The following is a 19,932-nucleotide window of genomic DNA, read 5'->3' on the forward strand; positions in this document are numbered from 1 at the left end:
AGGCTTTTGTTCAAAACGGGGCAATCTTGCAAACTGTGAAAGCCAATTATAGCCAATTAGGATGGAATATGAAATATCGGTCAGATCCGACTTGAGCACATGACCATAGAGATACTGTGTAACAATTTGTGAGATTTTTGGACAGAATCTGGAGGAGTAATATAAAAAAATGTGTTTTACAAAAGTCGGCCTCCTGGTGGCGCTATAAAAGGCAGATGCGGAAAATGCAGGTCAAAGGTTTGTCCTTGGCCTATAGGGAGTGTGCATGCAACGTTTCACGGAGATCGGTGCAGTTTTAGGTAAAACATGTGAAAAGCTGCCTCATGGTGGAGCTATAACAGGCCGTTCTGGAAAATGTGGGGCAGAGGTTCATCGTCAGCATCCAGGGAGTGTGTGTGCAAAGTTTGGCATCGACCGGGTTAGCGGTGCCGGAGATTAGCTGGTAACAGACGGACGGAAGGACGGACACACGGATGGAGTGCAAAACATACTCTCTCCCCATGCCTTCGGCCTGGTGGAGACAATAAAAGTAACAGTATAGTGCAAAATAAAGTGTTATGTTTGCCACCACTTTTTGGGCTCCAAATCAAACTAAAATGGTCTCATTCCTTAGTAGTGCTTTTTGTGCTCTAATTTGTACGGTTGAAATTGTTGGCACGAAATTTGGAATAGAATTATAGCATTCTATATTCTGTGCTCTATTGTTGCTAGTACTGCCTGTCTTTGGACATTGTTGCACATATTAGGAGTAAGAGACTCATTATTACGCTGAATGATTGTTTATAGGTCTGGAAATTGGGTTAAATATTCTGGAAAGGTTTTGGAAGTTCATTGGTAAGAATGTGTGGGAACACTGTATAAACAACAATTGTGCTATTGCAATTAGAGAATGTAAAAGAATTGTTACATGGATTACACATGTACGTACAGACAGAGACTTGGACTTTATATAGACTAGAACGGTGCCCGTGGGGCCTCTACAGCGGTGCCCGTTGGGCACTGGCCTACTTGGAACAATGCAAGTTGGAAATGCATGCCCCTCCCAGATATTATGTCTTTCTCCCTTTTATGCCCATATATGGAGTTCTTTGTAAGGCATGCCCAAATATGGAGTATATGCAGGCAGCTTGTAGAGTTCTGTGTCAGGCATGCCCAAATATGGAGTGTTGTGAGATCAGAACAGGCCAGCTCCATATATGGACGCTGGGCAAGGGCCCGGTCCAGGCCCGGGCAGAGGCCTTTTTGGGGCGGTTCTGGACAACCGTGGGTCCGACCGACTCGACACCTCGAATTTGAAGCCTGTGGGGCTAATGATGGATTACACACAGACAGACATACATACATTATATGGGCCATGATGCTGACATCATACAAATATTATTTGTATGATGTGAAGTATTATGTTCAGTATGTCAGGCTAATGACCATGGAGGCTGGGGTTTAGTCCAGTCAGATTGGGTTCATTGCTAATGTAAAACTAACTCTCTGAGCATAACAGTTGAGAATCACTGGTATGAAAAAGTCAGAGTTCTGTTGATGATTTCTTTATTGGCATCAGCAAAAGTGGTAAGCATGCATTTTTAAGAATTCTCACAATTCCATTTGCATCTCTCACTGCATAATCATGTTTCAAGTTAATTACCCAATAATATTACTGTACAATATCATTAGATCATTCTTATTGACCACTTTCTTTATTATTCATAAATGCAATTTACACGTAGGGTTTTCCATTTTTACAATTTTGCCACCTCAAAATTCTTTAAGTCTTAAGAGAGGGAATTGATCTCTTCAGTAAGATCTAACGCTCCCCTCTCAAAAAAGAAAGAAAAAACATTTAACAACCTATAAACACATTTTTCAGGAGCATAGTCTGACAAAGGTGTACTACATTTGCTGACAATATAATATTGGAGCAAATAGTAGTGTCACTGAGTTGTATTCTTTTTCTCTCAACAGCAAGTGAATTTGAACAATTTTGGCAAACTCTTGAGCATCATTGCATTGCACGCAATCATTACCAGATCAGAGATAAAATATACACAGGTCCTTTTAAACCACTGACAAAAGGAAACAAACAATGTACAATCGGCAGTTAGTTTTCAGAAGTGGCAGATACACAGGTCACACAAAAAGGCAAAACTATGGACACCGTTTGCCATGCAAGTTAGAAACATACCTCCATTTTGGCCTTTACTGCACTGTAGGTGACAGTGAGTGAGTCTGTAGTTGAGTTGACAGGGAGTGGGGGGTGGGCAGGTGGGTTACTAAAAGGCTAATTTATACTTTGTCAAACAGCTGTATCATACGACTAAAATAAAGTATTTTCAACGTATGATTTCTTTGTTTGCTTTCTGCGACCAGGCCTTAATAATCAACTTACACAACAATCAAAAGAACAGTGTGTGAGCACATAGTTCTGAACAACTATCTACCTGTTTTAAAATGTGACGTTACACATTCATCTGTCTATATGGCTGTCTTTGTCCAAGTCAGAGTTGAGAGGGACCGCCCTCTGTGCCAGAGAGGTCAATTCACATACATAAGAGAGATTGTCTGTCAGTGGCTTGCTTCACTGTGGCACAACTATGCCACTACTGTAAATCTTATCTACCTGCCTATGGAGCTGAAACCAAAATGGGGGTTCAACTTCATTTAATGGGGGAAAGGTGTCACAACTTATTTCTCTACCTTTCCCTATCTCTCACACAGTCTCTTCCCCCTGTTTAAATCTCTTCTTCACCAATATGTCTGTAGCCTACTCTGCTCTTCAGACACAAGAGACTGAGAGAGAGACAGTTTAGGCAGGAAAGGAAAATAAATAATTAACCAGTAAAGGCCTAACAGCTAAACCTAGGGGATAGAAAAGGCTATTGGCTACAATGCTATGAATCACAAATACATACACACACACACACACGTACAACAAAAAGATCATAATCTTAATCTAACCATGACCTTGTATTAGTTAAGTAGTAATGATGGTAGCAGTGGGGGCAGGAGGGGGACAATGTCGGTTAGATCATGTCAGTATCGATTTACAAATGTAGGACACTGTCGAAAAGGTCAAATGAACCGGCTTTGGCGTTTTTTCTGGGGATTAAAAGATTGGTTATCTCTCGTTCAGTCTCGTCTCCCATGCTCACTTGCCTCTCGTTTCTTTGTCTTTGCCCCAAACTCATGTTCCCTCTCCCCTGCTCAATGCCCCTGTACCCCCCCACCCCATCCCAGCAGCCCTCTCCCCTGCTCAATGCCCCTGTACCCCCCCACCCCATCCCAGCAGCCCCCCTGCTCAATGCCCCTGTACCCCCCCCACCCCATCCCAGCAGCCCCCCTGCTCAATGCCCCTGTACCCCCCCACCCCATCCCAGCAGCAGGTTTTGACCCTATGTGTTCCCAGTCTCACAAGGATTTTCACTTTCTTCCTCCTTTCTCTCCCTCTCTCTCTCCATCTCCCTCTCCCTCTCTCTTCCCCCCCCTCTCTCTCTCTCTCTCTCTCTCTCTCTCTCTCTCTCTCTCTCTCTCTCCCAGCTGCACCCTTCAATAATGCATGGGATGCAGAGACAGCGGAGAGTGAATATGAGACTCCACATCATAGCCGCGGAGAAAGTGAGAGAGTGATGATGAGGAGGGGAAGGGGAGGAGGAGGTTAGGTGAGTGGGGGGGGGGGAGGGGGCGGGGGGCTGGGGCTTCTACACACTACAGTATCTGGCATGTTACAAGTGCAAGATGGTTCGGATGGAAGACTGTGTGAAGAGACAGGAGGAGAGGGTGGGGTGGAGTGGAGGGGAGGGGAGAGTGTAGTGCTTGGATTTGTGTCTTTTTTTTGTCATTGTTGTCGTCGTTGTTGTTGTTTTAATTCTCATCCCTCTCTCTTATATCATACTGAAGTCCATATATATCCTCCTCCGTAACGCTCCGGGTTAGCTCAGTAGAAGAAATACACTGAGGGGAAGAAGAGGAGAGGAGGGACAACAATGTAGGGGGAGTGGTTGATTGAAAGACAGAGAGAGACAGACAGGACAGAAAAGACAGTCATTAGTCCAATGCATCTGCACATTTGCTAAAAAACATTTACACACACACACACACACACACACACACACACACACACACACACACACACACACACACACACACACACACACACACACACACACACACACACACACACACACACACACACACACACACACACACACACACACACACACACACACACACACACACACACACACACACTGTAATAGGCAGCCATGAATAATTAACTGGAAAAGACTGCAGCAGGCAGACTAGGCATGTCTTTGTTGGAGCAAAGATTAAGCCTGTGATGCTGCATACTGTAAGTGCATAACTGCCTCACTTGAAACAAAACTACATAAACCATTTATTTACCTGATATTCCTCTCTCTCTCTCTCTCTCTCTTATTGAACACATACACAGCTTAACGTCGGGTTTAGTCACACGACTCAGCCACCCAGGTAATGGCAATAATACTAATCACCGTAGTCTGACCGTGCATTGCATGAAAACTCCTGTCAGACGGCCGTTAAAGTTGATTGTTGGATACAGTTTTCTAGTTTATTGAAATAATGTCATGCACATTTATCCAGTGCAAAGCCTACTGCAGGCCTTGTTGACTAGATTACTAGACATTTTGAAGCTCTTTCTACTGAAATGATCGATTATTTATATGGAGAAATCCCCGTCATTTAACATGCATCTCAATGGGGGAGAAGGTCATGATGCATTTAGCTCCCATACAGTACGTTCTATGGCTACTATTACATCAACCTGATTCGTGTTTTTTCTGAAGTCGAGGTAGTTATTTTTCCGTAAACAAAGGGAACACGCCACAGTGGTTAAAAACAAGGAAGTAAGGGTTGTCGTTGTAGCTGTAACTGTAACCTCTGTTTTATGACTGTCCCCACGGGTCTGGCCTTAAGAGTGTTAATGGAACATTAGCCCTACAAAACATTATAGAGGTAATGCTGTAAATAGTTTGGCTTTAACCACTTAAACCCTATATACATTGTTGACTCCAGGGGGAGCCCCAGGTGTCTATAGGCGGTCCCCTCCTTTTTGAGTGGTGTAAACCACTCCTACAACTGGCTTTGTTAGTCTGTCTGTGCTCAAAAAATGAGCACGGTTGCTATGGTCACCCAGTTCACACGGGTGTGATTTAATTACGTCAGACATTACGTCAGACCACAGCTGATCAGTCTATATAAGACCTTACACCACTCAGTTCACACGGGTGTGATTTTTTCCTCTACGCCGAAACTCTAAAATAGCCAATCTACAAGTGTAGCTCAGGTATTTTCAACAGCTATAGCTGTATATGTCAGAGAGAGTGTATCGGTTAAGACCAAGACTAACCACATTCAACCCAGATTTGGCTCAAACAAGGGATTACATTTGTTCTCCTTCTATGCCACAAAAATGTGGAACGCCCTACCAACAGTCGTAAAGGAATGTGAATCCCTACTCTCCTTCAAAACTGCTCTCAAAGATAACTTATAGGTAATAACTTCCTGTATAATTCAAAACTGGCCAGTAAAAAAATGTACTGTACTGTTCTAGCCATATATGTGATGTTTTTGCATTTATTTTTTACAATTTAACATCTATTATTCATCCAGACAATGAGAGGTGAACATAAATCTGAATGAAAAAAAAAACACCTTGTTGTTCTATTTGTAATTTGTTGATTTTGTCCTTGGAAGTGCACACTATTCGGGTACAGACTTTAGTTCCGACACACCAAAGGTCCGACAGTCATTAGACCGACAACCTACCTAACCCTAACCTAACCCTAACCTAACCCTAATCGCAAGCACGACGCAACGCATGTCGGACCTTTGGTGTGTCAGATAAGCGCTATTCTACTTCCTCTAGGCGAGTGCCATAGAATAGGTAGGTACGTTACCAGTACTGTACCAATTCACAAACTTGGCTACACTTTATGACTCCCATATGCATTGGTAATAGTAATGTATACTCACAGAATAGGATTCCAACGACAATGACTCCAATGATGCCCATCATGATCATCATCTGAAAGGAGAACATAAATTGAGATCTTGTTTTTCCACAATAAACTCCAACTTAATTCAGCCTGGTGTCTCTATTTTGGGAATGTCATTATTGTCAAACTTATTTGATATTTTCAAAAATAGCAGATCTACAAGTTCACAACTTTCATGATTTGATGTGAGCTTGTTGATCTGCTATCTCGCTATTTTTTTAAATAGGGTAGTGGTTATTGTAAAGATAAAGAAAACTTTATTGTACATTAAACCTTACATAAAATGGCACACTGGCAGTCAGTATACAAAAATAAATAAAACATCATTACATAAAATACACCATACATTAAAATACTATATAAAATGCATTCTCAAACATTTTCTTATTTAAAATGTCCACTGCAGTTGGCATAAACAAAGTATTGTTTTGTGCTAATGGCACTGTCTCTAACCCTCCTGCCTGATGGTAACAGATCAAATTCAGGGCGAAGTGCGTAGAGTCATTGTAAATCTGAATTGCCAGTTTGGTTATGGAGCAGTTGTATATGTCCTGAAGTTGTAATTGTTTGTCTCCAATAAAAAGCAATATGCGAGTTGACAACGGCAGGTTCCATGGACATGGATTTGTGTACGCGAGTGCGCGTACAAAACACATTCTCATCAGTATCAAATATACTTCTTCTCAAATGGCTACCTCGAGAGTCTCAGTCACAATCCATCCACACACAGGGACGCATTAACCCCACAAGGGCCCCTGGGCCGGTACATTTTTTGGGGCCCCCCTAGCGCGCGTGTGCGCAGAATTTTCAAGTTTTTTTGTGTTTTTATCATTTTTTTAACCTAAATTTAACAAAATCAATGGCCAATGAAGGTCCCCAGGAGCTTTTTTCAGGGCCTCAAACCCATTACAGGGCTTTACATTTTCCCAGAAGGGCCCCTGAGAGCCAAGGGCCCCTGGGCCACGGCCCCATTGGCCCAATGGCTAATTTGGCCCTGTCCACACAGCACAGCACACCATTACAATAGCCAAAAACGAGTGAAAAGGGAAATATTTAAGTCAATAAAGTCCTTGCCATTCGTTATGATGTGGTACATAATACTGCTCCCTCAGTGGTCCTCGACCTTTTCTGGGTCACAAAACACGGCCATTCGGCTGCTGTGTTAGGTGGCCAGATGGGTGGGAGGGATGCATTTTCAGAGCATGATCAATGATCAATCAATCATTCAATCAATCGATGGATTGTTTTTTACGGCTTGGATCAATGGAACTAGCATACTATACATACAATATACAGTATGTATGTAGGCCTACTATATAAATTCCTATTGGCCAAGGATGTTATAACAGTAGTGAAAACTGTTATTCACACGTTTGCCTAGAAATAGCAGATCTACAAGCACACAACGTGTTACGATTGCTTGTTTGTTTTCAAAAAATGTATTGAGCCCCTCCTATATACAGGTTTAATGTTTGTCTTTAGTTTAATGTTTGTTTTATAAACGCCATTGACAATGAAGGGAAAATGTACGTCATTTTGTAACTCATTACGTCATATTGTCTCTTTATTGTTAATTGCATTTAATGTTTGTGTTGGCACCGTTTGTTTTACATCACCATTACATCACCTAATCAACATGAGTTAGACTTTAATATATTAGTCATTGGTTAGACATGGGTTAAGGTTTGGTTTAGGTGTGCTGCCCCGTGGGAGGTTAGGGTTAGGGTGAGGGTTTGAGATAGGTTGTAGTTGTAGGACTAATGACTGGTCTAACCAATGACTAGTCTAAACCAAGTACTGTCTAAACTAAGCTGTATATATATATATATAGGAGGGGCTAGTGCCCCTCAAAAAGTGAGGACAGATAGATAGATAGATAGATAGATAGATAGATAGATAGATAGATAGATAGATAGATAGATAGATAGACTCGAGTCGTGACCCATATAAATTGGTCCACAAATGAGTCCCGACCCACTGTTTGGGAAACCGCGGCCTAGAGCATCCTAGTGAGTTAATCGGACAGCCGTTCATTAGCAGATTAATGTTTGGGGAGCGTAATGTAATGTCCACATTCTTGAATCCAGTGACAGATGTGGCGTGTTCGGTTCAGCGCACCTCAATGTGGAGCTGTGTGGTCTGCATTCAGGCTTCATGGACTCAGCCCCATCAACCCATTAATGCCTTCTAAATCATTAGTTCTCACACTTTCAAGATTTCCCCAAAATGTTAAAATATAGCAGTCACGAAGCTGGGAATAGCCAAGGCAAAAGATTAAAGGCCTACAGATGCTTTCCCGGTTTTAATGGGTTATAAACTGCACATACCAATATTGTGTGGTAAAATTCAGTGTGGCTCAGTTCGCACAAGCAATTTCGATTGTTTGAAAAGAAAGTGTTAGTGTACCTGCGGGCACTTCAAAAGAGACGTTTCGACCGGCCTCTACCTCAAGAGTCAAACCGTTTTGAGTCTCCATGAGGAAGACACCGGTCGAAACGTCAGTCACCCCTGCAAATTGATAAAACGTGCAGACCCAGTTGAGTGCTACAGTAATTCCTTTGGTAGTCTATTTATAACAAGCCCTTTGGACTTTTTGTGTTATCCTTTTAGCATTATTGCATAATTACAGTATAATTGTACTATTTAAGTATTCAATCAATCAAACAATGCATGATTGAATCAATCAATCTTGTGAGATTGAACACTTCCTATAACATATTTGCTTTTAGTCTGTGTTGTGTGTTTCTCAAATGGTGGTACTTGTACCTCTAAGGAAATTTGGAGGCAATACATGTAAGATAAAGTGGCAAATGAAAATATATATATATTTTTAATGATAAAGAATTGACACACGTTGTGCGAACCTGCTGATCTGTCTAGTAATTAATATCTATTTTGAACATACAGTACTATGGACATTTGCTAAAATGCTATGGCCACATTTTACATTTAAATTGTAACACGTTTCATTCCATTTTTTTATTTGCAATGTTATATTCATCAAAATATGAGTTCATTATCATCCATTCATATATAGCATCATGCTATAGCTATGGTTTTCTCTTACAGTTTTCTAAGCAAAATATTGTAGTCAGGCATGCGGCCCACCCAACTACCAATGAAGGGATACCGTGTTTAGTGGTCTGATGGGTGGGCCTCGAACGCTTTCGAGGTTTTGAAGTGTGCCCTGACCCAGAGACGCTTGAGAACCACTGAACTAGACAGATGAGATGAGGGTACTGTGAGTCACCAGCCACACACAGTGGCACGTGCTGCTTACCTTGCAGTTCTTCCACCAGTACTTGTTCTTGAGCTTGGCTGCGCAGCTTTCAAACTGGGAGGCTCCGGCCTGGAGTGCATCCGCCCTGTCATCCAGTTCTGATAGCTTCTGATCCCTCTCCAGCACCTTGTCCACGTTTACACGCATGATGTCCACCACCTGGAGCACAGTGGGGATTGTTGTTATTCACGCCAGGTTGAATGAATGTCCTAATTCGTCGTACTACACTGTGTCACACAATAGTGGCAAAAATAGCTGATCTGCAACTTCACAATGCATTGCAGTGTGGCACGTTTTGAGCTTGTAGATCAGATATTCTTTGCTATTTTTATTTCCTTTTTAATAGTAAGTGAAAGTGGTTAAGTGTGTCTGTGGGTTTTATCAATATTTACCAATGAAAAGGGTTAACAAGAGCTTGTGACTAAATAATAGCTACAATGGAACGCAGGTTCTTTTTTTTTCATTTTCTGAAAAGTAACAGTTTTGGACATGAAAGATTTCCATGGACAGCGACGATATATACGATATGGTATTACTGTATGGAGTAATATAAATTCCAGGAATCTCTGTGTATCTGTGTGTGTCTGCCTCGCATATTGACCACAGATTGAAGACTCATATTGTTGGTGTTATAGTGTACTTTACTAACAACAATGTGGTATTGTTACTATGAAAGCCTCCTAATAGCGCCCCCCCCCCCTCGAGAGACCCGGAAAATAAATCCCTGTTCATTTTCCTCAGACTTTTCAGAAATTATTTATTTAAAGACGTTTACGCCGCGGACAAAGCCAACTCTTGTCGTGACAAATCATGACAATAAACACAATGTTTTGGGCCAAACAAAGAATTAGAAAGTAGAAAAAAACGGCAGGTTACAACACTTTTTTTGTTGTTTTTCTTCTTTGTAATTATTTGTTTGGTCCAAAATATTGTGTTTGTTGTCATGATTTGTCACGACTCGAGTTGGCTTCGTACGACGCTTAAAAGGTCTTTAAATAAATACTTTTTGAAATGTCTATGGGAAAAATGCATTGGGATTCATTTCCTGGGCCTGGCGTCGCCATGAAAGGGGGCGGGACTGCGACGCTCTATTGCCATCTGGATTGAACTGGATTGTTGTCTAACAGTGCCAGGAAAGATGCGAGTCATGGCATGGGTCTGAGTCAAACCCGTGACATCACAATTATAGGCTACCAGGCCACCAGCACATCTTTGAAAGCAGCACAGTTGACGATGTGTGAGAGGGAACGGGATGATGAACATTACACAAGGTCACATGCATACGAGGAAAGGAAAGGATAGAGGTTCAAGATGTATTGCCTTCTAAAAGGCAATACATTAAAAGCTATATTGGGCTCTCACATCACATACGAGAATGAAGTCAGAATCCATTTGCAAATTGCCATTGGCGGCATTACCGCCACATTGTAATCAGACTTATTATCCACCGAGCAATATGGAGGCAAAAGGGTGATACGGCTACTTTCAAGAGTGTTCTTGATGGAGGATAAATGACATGAGTCAAGATTGTTGGGTTGAAAACCAAACATTTGCTTTACCGTGACGTGTTATGTAATCAATTACATATATAATTCTGTGTACATTTTAAACGGTTAGTTCAGATTTCCATTTTGACTTTGACCCCTCAGTCACATGGAACTATTTTTTGTGTCCAGTACTACGCCAGCAGCAGCACAAAACCCTAGTTCCATGGGTTCAAAGTTGAATGAAAGTTGTGCTATATGGTAGAAATAAGTCAACAATACAAATGATGCTAGTTTTGTGGATTAATTTATGGCCAACAGTGCCCCCCCACCACCAAATGACCGGAACAACTTCATATTCACCAAAACCAGACCCAACACTGACCCAAACAGACCCTTCTGGGTCACAGAAGGAAGGACACATGCATCTTAATGGCGTGGACAGATCAGAGGTGGGCTCACCTCATCTACTTGGGCCTGTGTCTGTTGTAGCCTGCGGTTGCTGGTGGCGTTGGGTGGAGCAGCGGGAGCGCCTGGGGCTCCATCTGCTCCTTCAGCGGGGGCGGCATCTGGGGCAGACCTGGGGAGAGAAGAGAGGGGAAGATGAAGACAATGGCAGTGTAAGCTACTGTAAGGAGGCGGAGGAATGGAGTTGGGATTGATTGATTGATTGATTAATTGAATTATTTATTAACAGTTTGCAGTTTACAGTTTACCAAAGGGTCCACCGTTTTCAATTCAACATTTAGAGACGTACAAATATACACTTCTTATATAACCAAAAACAGGAAATCATCATAAAGGAGGTAAAAAGGGGGAAAAACATGTACAGTGAGGGGGAAAAGGAGTGGGTGGGGGATTCAAATTCGAATTGCAGCCGTCCGTAGGTGCCCTTTGAGAGCGGTTTTGAAGGAGTCAAGGGATTCACATGTCTTAATGACAGTTGGTAGGGTGTTCCACATTTTTGTGGCATAGGAGCGAAATTAATTTAGTCCCTTGTTTGCCGAATCTGGGTTGCACATGGTTTGTTGGACTCCCTCTGGTGTTGTGGGTGTGTGGACTTCATTGACATTAAGGAAGTATTTAGACTGGTACATGGCAACATTGGTACATTGGCAACATTGGTACTGGTACATTGCAAGATGCTGTACTCTGTCGTCAACCCTAAGCCATTCCAGCCTGTCAAAGTGGGCAAGGGTGAGGTGGGTTCGGGGAGTGAGGCCCAGTAGTAGCCTGACCAGTTTGTTTTGGGAAGTCTGGAGCCTTGTTTTAAGGGCCTTTGAGGTGCTGTGGTACCAAGAGGTGCATGCATAGTCGAAGAAACCTTGTACGAGGGCTCCTGTTAGGGTCTTCAAGGTGTTTTTGTTGACCAGTGAGGAGGTCCTGTATAGGAATCTTGTTCTTGTTCTTTCTTTGGGAGGACAATTAAGAATATTCGTTTATCAATTTGATGTCGTCATTTACGACGATGGGCCTTCTTCAGTATAACTGCATGGCTGCTGGAAGGAAATAGCTGTAGAATCAAAGGCTTGTTTCAAAAGAGGTAACGAAACGGTCCGGGCCGCTGGCGTAGCGGTCCAGGCACCTAGGCTGACAGCGTGTCGCGGGTTTGAATCCAGATCCCGATGACCTTTTGCTGCGTGTCAGTCTACTGTCCTATAAATAAAGGCCAGTAACATAATGGTGTGAAAGATTAAAAGTAGGAGAGTTGGAGGATGTGGCCAAGATGCAGGAAAAAAAATTGCAAGGAAGGCAGGCAAGGAGGGAGGGGGGATTGGGCTTGAAAGGGGTGGACTGTAAAAGGAAGGTATACATTAAATGATGTAATATCACGAACGGCAGGAAGGAGACCAATAGGAGCAGTTGGCCAACTAAAAGTAGAAAGGTAAAATATACATGGCAAATCAAATCATTAAGTGGTATTGATGGACAGATGGGATCATGGGAGTCTGGACAGAGAGAGAGAGGATCTAAGATGGCCTTCAATCAAGTATTCCAAATAGGGAGTTAATTGGCCTTGAGCTAAAGTTGGAATATATATAACGGGAAAGGTTAAGAAAATGTGTCACTTGCATAATGTGTTGCTATACAACCATTAGTCAGAATTCTGCCAGGCGAGAAGAGAATGCATGTAAAGGCTGAGGCTCTTATTGGAGCCGAGCGATGGAGAACTGCCCTACCCCCCATCCCTCCACTAATAGTGGGCCCTCATATTGTAATGGTATATGAAGGGCTGCCCCAACCTCAGAACAATCGATCATGACATAATTGGTATCATTGATATCCAATCGTCTGATGACTTGACTTGAGCATCCCATCTGGAAACAGTTTCTAAAACAAGACTTGAGGCTTATTTCTGTACAAAAGTATGTAACCTAAATTCGCTGAGGGGGGAAAACAAGTATAGGTAACCTGATTGGAAGGAGGGGGAAAAAATAAAAGGAAAAAACTAAACTCCTTGTAAAATCTAGCTGTGAACAACACGACCCTTGAATAGCCTACATTATTTAGTGCAGCTGTGACGGGAAAATCTACTTGCGTCAGCAAAATCCATCAAGCTGAAACAAATCAATTAGAAATCCAAGGAGGAAAGAATCGAAACATAACAAAATGTAACCAACTAAACTAAGGTAATATATATTTTTTAAACTGATCACATTGTGAAAAAAGATGGAGAAAAATAGAAACCCGCATCAATACTCACATCTTCTATGTAGCCGTGTCGAACTGACTCACGGACAGCGGAGGGGGGAGACGGGGTGTGCGTGTGTGCGCGCGTGCGTGTGAGAGGGGGAGGGTGAGGGTCTGAAGTCAGGAGAGGAAGATCACAGATGACAGAGACAGGAGGTCTGTAGGTTGTGGTCCAAACAAAGTCCAAAATGTTCAATTGGGAAAGTAGCCTATAATTAAAAGTGGTGGAGGGTCTTTGGTGCAACGGAGCTTTTTATAGCGACGCGCTTATTGGAGCCCAAGTCATCACACTGACTGAAGTAGGCTACCGCAATACCGAGGCGCGCACTGGGCAATAACTCAATCGCACACACAACCACAGGAGCGGAACAAACGAGTAAACAGCAACCTCAAGCGAAAAAGCACTTCTCTCCTATAATCCGTTAGAGAATGAAAACCCCCAGGATGTTTGTAATATTGCGAGACCGTTATTCCAAAGGATGCGTAGCCTAGACTGAGAGATGCTCAAGAAAGTGCAGGGTGCAAAAGAAAATCACACAAAAACGCACAGCTGTCTGTGGTCGCTTTGAGCACCGTACCAAAGCGCTTGCAGAAATGTCCAGTCAGGAAAAATGTATTTTTTGTTGTTTAACACAAGACACCTCTGTGATTTGTATCGCCGGCTGTCTGTCTCCCCTCTCCCGGATGGACAAGTGCACGCACGGCGTCTTGTGGCGAAGTGCGGTAGTTGCGCTCGAGAGTGCGATACTGCAATAATGCGTCGTTCCCGTTCCCTTCTCCAGTTGGACTCGTAACGACGGTGCGGTACAGCCTACCTCCTTCCTACACCCCCTCCCTTCCTCTCTTCGCCTTCTCCCTCCCCCTCCCCTCTCGTTTCTCCCTACACTTCGCAGTACTGCAGCTTTCTGTGTCGGATGGGATGGGGCGGCAGGACGACACTGCGGTACAGTGGTGGTGGACTACAGAGTACAGAATGTTGACTCGGCGAACAACCCCCCCCCCCTACCCAGTCGTGGACCTCGCTGGGTCTACGCTGGGTCTGACTGGGAGTACTATTGTATTATTGTATTCTCCCTCCCAATTACCTCCATCCTCGCGTTTGAATCATTTGCCATAAAACAGAGCGTCGCTCTTTTTATTTAGCGCCCCAGCCCCCAAGCCATAATGAATGTAACTCCATGGAATGCATGAATAAGCGACCGTGAGAAGTGTGCACGTTACTGCACAGGCATCCATGAGTAGGCTACAGAAGTGGCAGCCAGGTCTGTTTTGTCTGCAGGGCAGGCATATGGATGAAATGCGCCTGTAATCAAAATGTTCTATTGGAGAAATCCACAAAGGGACCAAGTGAAATATCAGTTGCTTGTGCATTGTTGTCTAATTGATAGTGTGTGACAGCCACCCACCCCCCTATAGTTAAACAGCTTTGCTGACACCAAAATTACCACATATCTTAAACAATACATTCCCCTCCATTCCTGTGTTTTTCCATTCCATTCCAAGTAGTTTTAAAATTGGTTTCCAGATTTGGCCGATTACTGGTCTCACCCATGGCTACATCTCATGCTTTTAATCCTCTCTGTGCTGGAGAGATGCCAGAGATCTCCAAGCAGGGCTAGTAGCAGATCCAAAGCATCACATATTTGGACCATGTCATCCTAAAATCAGTATTATTCTTCAATTCTACGGACAGTAAAACAGTGTGTGGTTAAATTAAACTTGTAGGGACAGAAACAAAACCACAGTGACATATCGAAGGAATTTTAATTCAAATTGAATGCTTTATAAATAATATACATACAAAAGAAAACGTACAACATTGTCAGCTCGGCATACTGGTATTTTTATATGTCTCCGTCGAGTGGAAAGGAAACCTAATGATGTCCAAAAAAATTCAGGATTTTAATTCAAAAATAGGAAAAGTGGCGGATCGATAAGCTCAAAATTCTCTGCATTTCGAGCTTGCGGATCTGCTACTTGTGATGCTTTTGTGTGACGCTGTGTGTGTGTAGAGTGATCAAGTATACTGTAGGTCATCCATTTGAGGATGACCAGCTCGGTTCAGCCCACATCAGCGGTGTTTGCCGTAACGGTTGAATCGTCGGTGGAGGAATTTGATTCTCTTCTGTATGTTGTGTCTCTCCAGTGTCATCATCCTGTCGCCCACCATCTTCTTCTTCCTGATCAGACGCTCTAGCTCGTTACCTTGGAAACCCTTCAGCCAGCAGGGGGCCTTGATGAGGTCTCGCGGGTGGGCTTTGAAATCACCTGCAGGCACACACAGCAAGAGGGTCAGGTGTGTGTGTGTGGTTTTTTCTTTTCTTTTTTAATCTTTTTTGTGGCTTTCGCCTTTATTTTATATTTTTTTATAGAGGGACAGACAGGCTGACAGGAGACGGGGAGAGAGATGGGGGGGTGACATGCAGTAAAGGCCGTCGAGATCGGGAGTCGAACCCACGGCACACTGCCAGACTGGATTACCAGCCAAGGTGCCTGGACCGCTGAGCCACGGACCAGGCCGTGTGTCATTTTTTAAAAGTCTTTTCAAAGATGAAACCCTTTGAAAATACACCCGAGACCCACAAACACAATAGATAGAAACACAAAACATTAAAAGAGAAAGTCAGTGACGTGAGAGGAAGTGAGTGAAAATGAGATGGGGACGGGGACAGAGACAGAGCAAGAATACATGTGGTGGTGCAGCGGTCAAAGACAATAAGAAAATAGGGAAGGGCTGACACATCCAAACAGGAGCCAGGACGTTGAAACTGGTAGTTGGCACACATTTTATGCTTGGCATCTACATACACTGCTGATGCAGCGCTGAGAACGGGCAAGAACCGTCCCATTCCATATATATTACCCAAAGAAACAACAAAGCAATGATTGCAACACTATTGAATTTTGGAAGTCCAAGTCATTGGGTGCATGAACACAGCTAGTGGATTATTTTTGAGCGAGCAAAATGTGAACCCAGGCAGCATCTTCCGGGACTTTGAGCAGCTGGTTGGAAGTCCCATCAAAGTGCCGCTTCAAAACGATTGGACTGTTTTCCCAGACGTGTAGTAGATGTATCTATCCCATTGGTTAGTGCCTATCACTGCCGTGTGATAGTTCACCAATGCTGAAACCGACGCGTCATTCTTCACGCTAGCGACTTGTCGTGCTTCTTTCCGGTTTTCCCCCTTATAATGGGAGTGGGTGGAACTTGGTGCCACTTTAAGCATATGTCTGCCCATGCGCATTTAGCAACATTTAGTTATTATTATTGGTATACTGTTAATGATTGTGTGTGTATTAAGAGCTCAGGCAACTACTTTAAGTGTTGTACTTAAAATTTCATATTGTTTTGATTGTTCATATTTTACGGGTAACAAAATCAGCTCCACCCACTCTGTTGCAACGTGAACCATGGCGAATTATGAGGTTGTTGGATGCCGCCATCGAATGCGGCGCAATGCAATGCAACGTCAGCAGTGGAGCATCCATCATTAATTAAAAATCAGACCCGTCTGAAGTGAGTGGTTGCACCACTCAAAAAAGGAACATTCCCTACGTTGACACTGATGTGACACCTGGTGGCTGCAGTGGAGCTTTGGCCTTAGGGATGTCTGACCAAATAATATTCGGGAAATCCACTGCTATGATAACTTATATGATAACCCAAATATCCGCTTTAGCACTGCACAGCTTGCATTTAACCTGGTTATGATTGACATTTTCCCAATAGTTACACACATCTTTATAATGCAGTGTGAAAGTGTACCTGTGACGAGTGAGTAAGAAAGTGAGTGAGCATTTTGCTTCTGGCTCCACTGTAGCACCCGCTCTTCCTCACTCACAGTTTAAATGTAATATCCAGCCAGCAGTGTGAACATGAATAAATAAATTGGCATTTACAGTACAAAAGTATTAGCCTAAACACACACACACACACACACACACACACACATATATATATATGCCTAGAAAAGAAAGACATTTGGAGATTGAAACGAACAAATCATCTAGTCTTCACATCCAAAGCCAGTATAAAGCCAGCTATACTTTCATGCTTTGTTGGGTTGAAGAAACTCACCAAAAATCCCTATGTTGTCATAAACCCCAAACATACTCCTCTTCTCTGTCCATCTATCCACAACCTTCGGAGTAGGGATGGAATGCATCCGGATTCTGCAGCAGACACCTGAGAACAACACATTGATTTGTTATGATCGATGAGATAAGGTCAGAAGTTCAGAACTGAATTGATGTTCAAATACCCATTCACACTTTAAAGCTACATACTAACTAGCGCACAGGCAGGATTGATGAGAACATGTTAAACTTGATTGATGCATCGCAGAGCAAAACACAAACTTATAGATATGGCTAGAAACAGAGCCAGCCATACATGAACCCAATAGATATGTTAAGAAACTGACACACATACATAATGTGTCCAGAAACACAGCTATCACTAGATGTGTCTACAAACACAGCTATATGTATGTGTTTAGTACAAGTCCATACATACCAGTAGATATGTGTCTAGCGGTCTGTAACAGAGTCAAAGAAGACTGACAGAGAGAGGCTCCAGCTCTCAGAAACCCTCCCAACACTGACATGATACCTGGAACAGAAGTCAAGAGCAACAAAAGGAAAATGTTGGCTTTCTCAACAAGGCCACACAATGAAATGAAAATATGCTTGGCTGCATGCTGCTCGTCACGATGACGATGCCAAGTCGTCTATATCCATATATTATAGAGTTCTACATTGGCATGATGTCAGCACTAAATGTCTGTCATTTCAATATAGAGGTCTAGATGAGCCTGGTCCAAATATGGGGTTTGTGATGTCAGACTTGGATATGTAACATATGTCGGTATATCCATATGGAATACCAATATTCACTGGGGTAACTCTGGCGATCGACCTATTGAATACCCATATATGACGTGAAGGTGAGTGAAAGCCTTTGTTACAGTAGTGCTAATATTATACACTCAAGGTTGTGGGTTCGAAGTCGAACCCTGCCTGCCCTGGGCCTGGGGTCAACGTCAGCAAGGGCATTTTTGGCTATAGAAGTGTATATTTGTACGTCTCTAAATATTATGATGAATTGAACATGGTGGACCCTATTGTAAACCTATCGTCAACAGTTATGTATCGAGTTGTGCTTGTACTGTAATTCTCCAATCCGTTAATAAATACTTAAATCAATCAATCAATGCGGGTCGCAACGGGTTCCGCCAAATCAAATGGGTTCAGATCTGAGCAGTCTCCTGAGGAGGCGAGTCTGGAGCCTGTCCTGGACGATCGACGGATCCGGACGTAAAAACAAATCCAGACTGGAAGTGTATAAAATGTTGTGTGTGACGAGACAGCGATAAAGCAACATTTGCAGTGCCATTATGAGCAGGAAGCTGGAAGACAGTGAAGACTCCACTGATACGTATGGCTGATGATGACAATGGTGTTGTCTTGAGGTGATATTTCACTAATTACAGAACAAGCTGGTCGTACTCGTACTTTAGCAGGCTGTGTGTCACTGTAGTTAACTTAAATTGCAGACTGTACTGAAATGAATTGACCCCTACCGTTAGCCTATCGGATTGTCCAGCAATATATTGAGTATCTTACCCGTTTTTAAGTCTGTATATAAGCCTATATAATCGTACACTCACCGAATCACCCGTGGCGGTCGCCAAGGCCACAGAAGACACAATAAAGCAATACAGTTCTGAATTAAAATAAGTTATTAACAATCTGACACGCTCGCTGTGGTCGCTTCCATTTTACAAGATATCCCAGAAAGCATAGCGCCGTTACCGTAAACGACAGAAGAAGCGCAGGAAAGAACTGACATATTATTCATGTAGCGTGAAGCTTTAACACGCGGATTTGTGTAATGCATGGAAATGCGTATGGCTGTGTTTCTAGTAGACAGACAAAAAAAACGTATTTGTGAAAATCAATCGTCAAGCGGCCTCGATATACCACTGGGATGGGACGTGTATCTTGAGATCAAACGCCTTGGATGTTGGTGTTTTTCACATGATTGAATGCAAACTGCAGCATTTGCGAATGGTAATTTTCAACCGCCAGGGGGAGCCAGTGGGGTGACTTGATCTGTACACACAGGCCTAGCCCCTAGCTACAAACTATCAATGATGAGTATAGTCATTCATTTTTTTGTTGAGAAATTAACATTATTCAATCTAGTTTTGATTTAAAAAAATATATATATTCAGTGATACAATGACAGCCAATTTGTATGATTCCTATCTGTATGACTGACAGTCTGCTCTTCTAATGCAGATTCACATACGGTAGGCTGTAATCTAAATATTCATGTCATACTCATTTTCAGAGAAACAAACTGCTGCAGCACTTGGTTCTAATTTTGAATTAGAATATAGATAATCTGAACTGAATTGCCAGTTTGCAGAAGAAATGTTAGTGC

At 42.7% G+C, this 19,932-nt stretch overlaps 2 protein-coding genes across 2 annotated transcripts; both read right to left on the minus strand.

Moving 5' to 3' along the window:
• Positions 1-3,748: 3,748 nt before the first annotated feature.
• LOC306924432 (vesicle-associated membrane protein 1-like) lies at positions 3,749-13,631 on the minus strand. Its single transcript, XM_079502933.1, has 5 exons — positions 13,498-13,631; positions 11,256-11,373; positions 9,310-9,468; positions 6,007-6,058; positions 3,749-3,945 (listed from the first exon to the last, which is right to left on the minus strand). Coding segments are annotated over exons 1-5 (348 nt in total). The 5' UTR covers positions 13,500-13,631; the 3' UTR covers positions 3,749-3,928.
• Positions 13,632-15,229: 1,598 nt separating this feature from the next.
• LOC306924756 (large ribosomal subunit protein mL51-like) lies at positions 15,230-19,325 on the minus strand. The gene is made up of 4 exons (XM_079503389.1): positions 19,154-19,325; positions 18,001-18,096; positions 17,563-17,670; positions 15,230-15,752 (listed from the first exon to the last, which is right to left on the minus strand). Exons 2-4 carry the CDS (start codon positions 18,089-18,091, stop codon positions 15,556-15,558), a joined length of 396 nt encoding a protein of 131 aa, XP_079359515.1. The 5' UTR covers positions 18,092-18,096; positions 19,154-19,325; the 3' UTR covers positions 15,230-15,555.
• Positions 19,326-19,932: the final 607 nt, after the last annotated feature.

The sequence above is a fragment of the Electrona antarctica genome (genome assembly GCF_951216825.1).
Source record: "Electrona antarctica genome assembly, chromosome: 6".
Lineage (NCBI taxonomy): Eukaryota > Metazoa > Chordata > Actinopteri > Myctophiformes > Myctophidae > Electrona > Electrona antarctica.

Coding starts and splice junctions, on each gene's coding strand:
- LOC306924432 (XM_079502933.1), bottom strand. Junction 9,469..11,255: donor CACAGGCCCAAGTAGATGAG/GTGAGCCCACCT, acceptor ACTGTGCTCCAG/GTGGTGGACATCATGCGTGT. Junction 6,059..9,309: donor ACTGGTGGAAGAACTGCAAG/GTAAGCAGCACG, acceptor TTCTCCTTTCAG/ATGATGATCATGATGGGCAT.
- LOC306924756 (XM_079503389.1), bottom strand. CDS start 18,091: ATGTCAGTGTTGGGAGGGTTTCTGAGAGCTGGAGCCTCTCTCTGTCAG. Junction 17,671..18,000: donor CGCTAGACACATATCTACTG/GTATGTATGGAC, acceptor TGTTGTTCTCAG/GTGTCTGCTGCAGAATCCGG. Junction 15,753..17,562: donor TGACAACATAGGGATTTTTG/GTGAGTTTCTTC, acceptor GTGTGCCTGCAG/GTGATTTCAAAGCCCACCCG.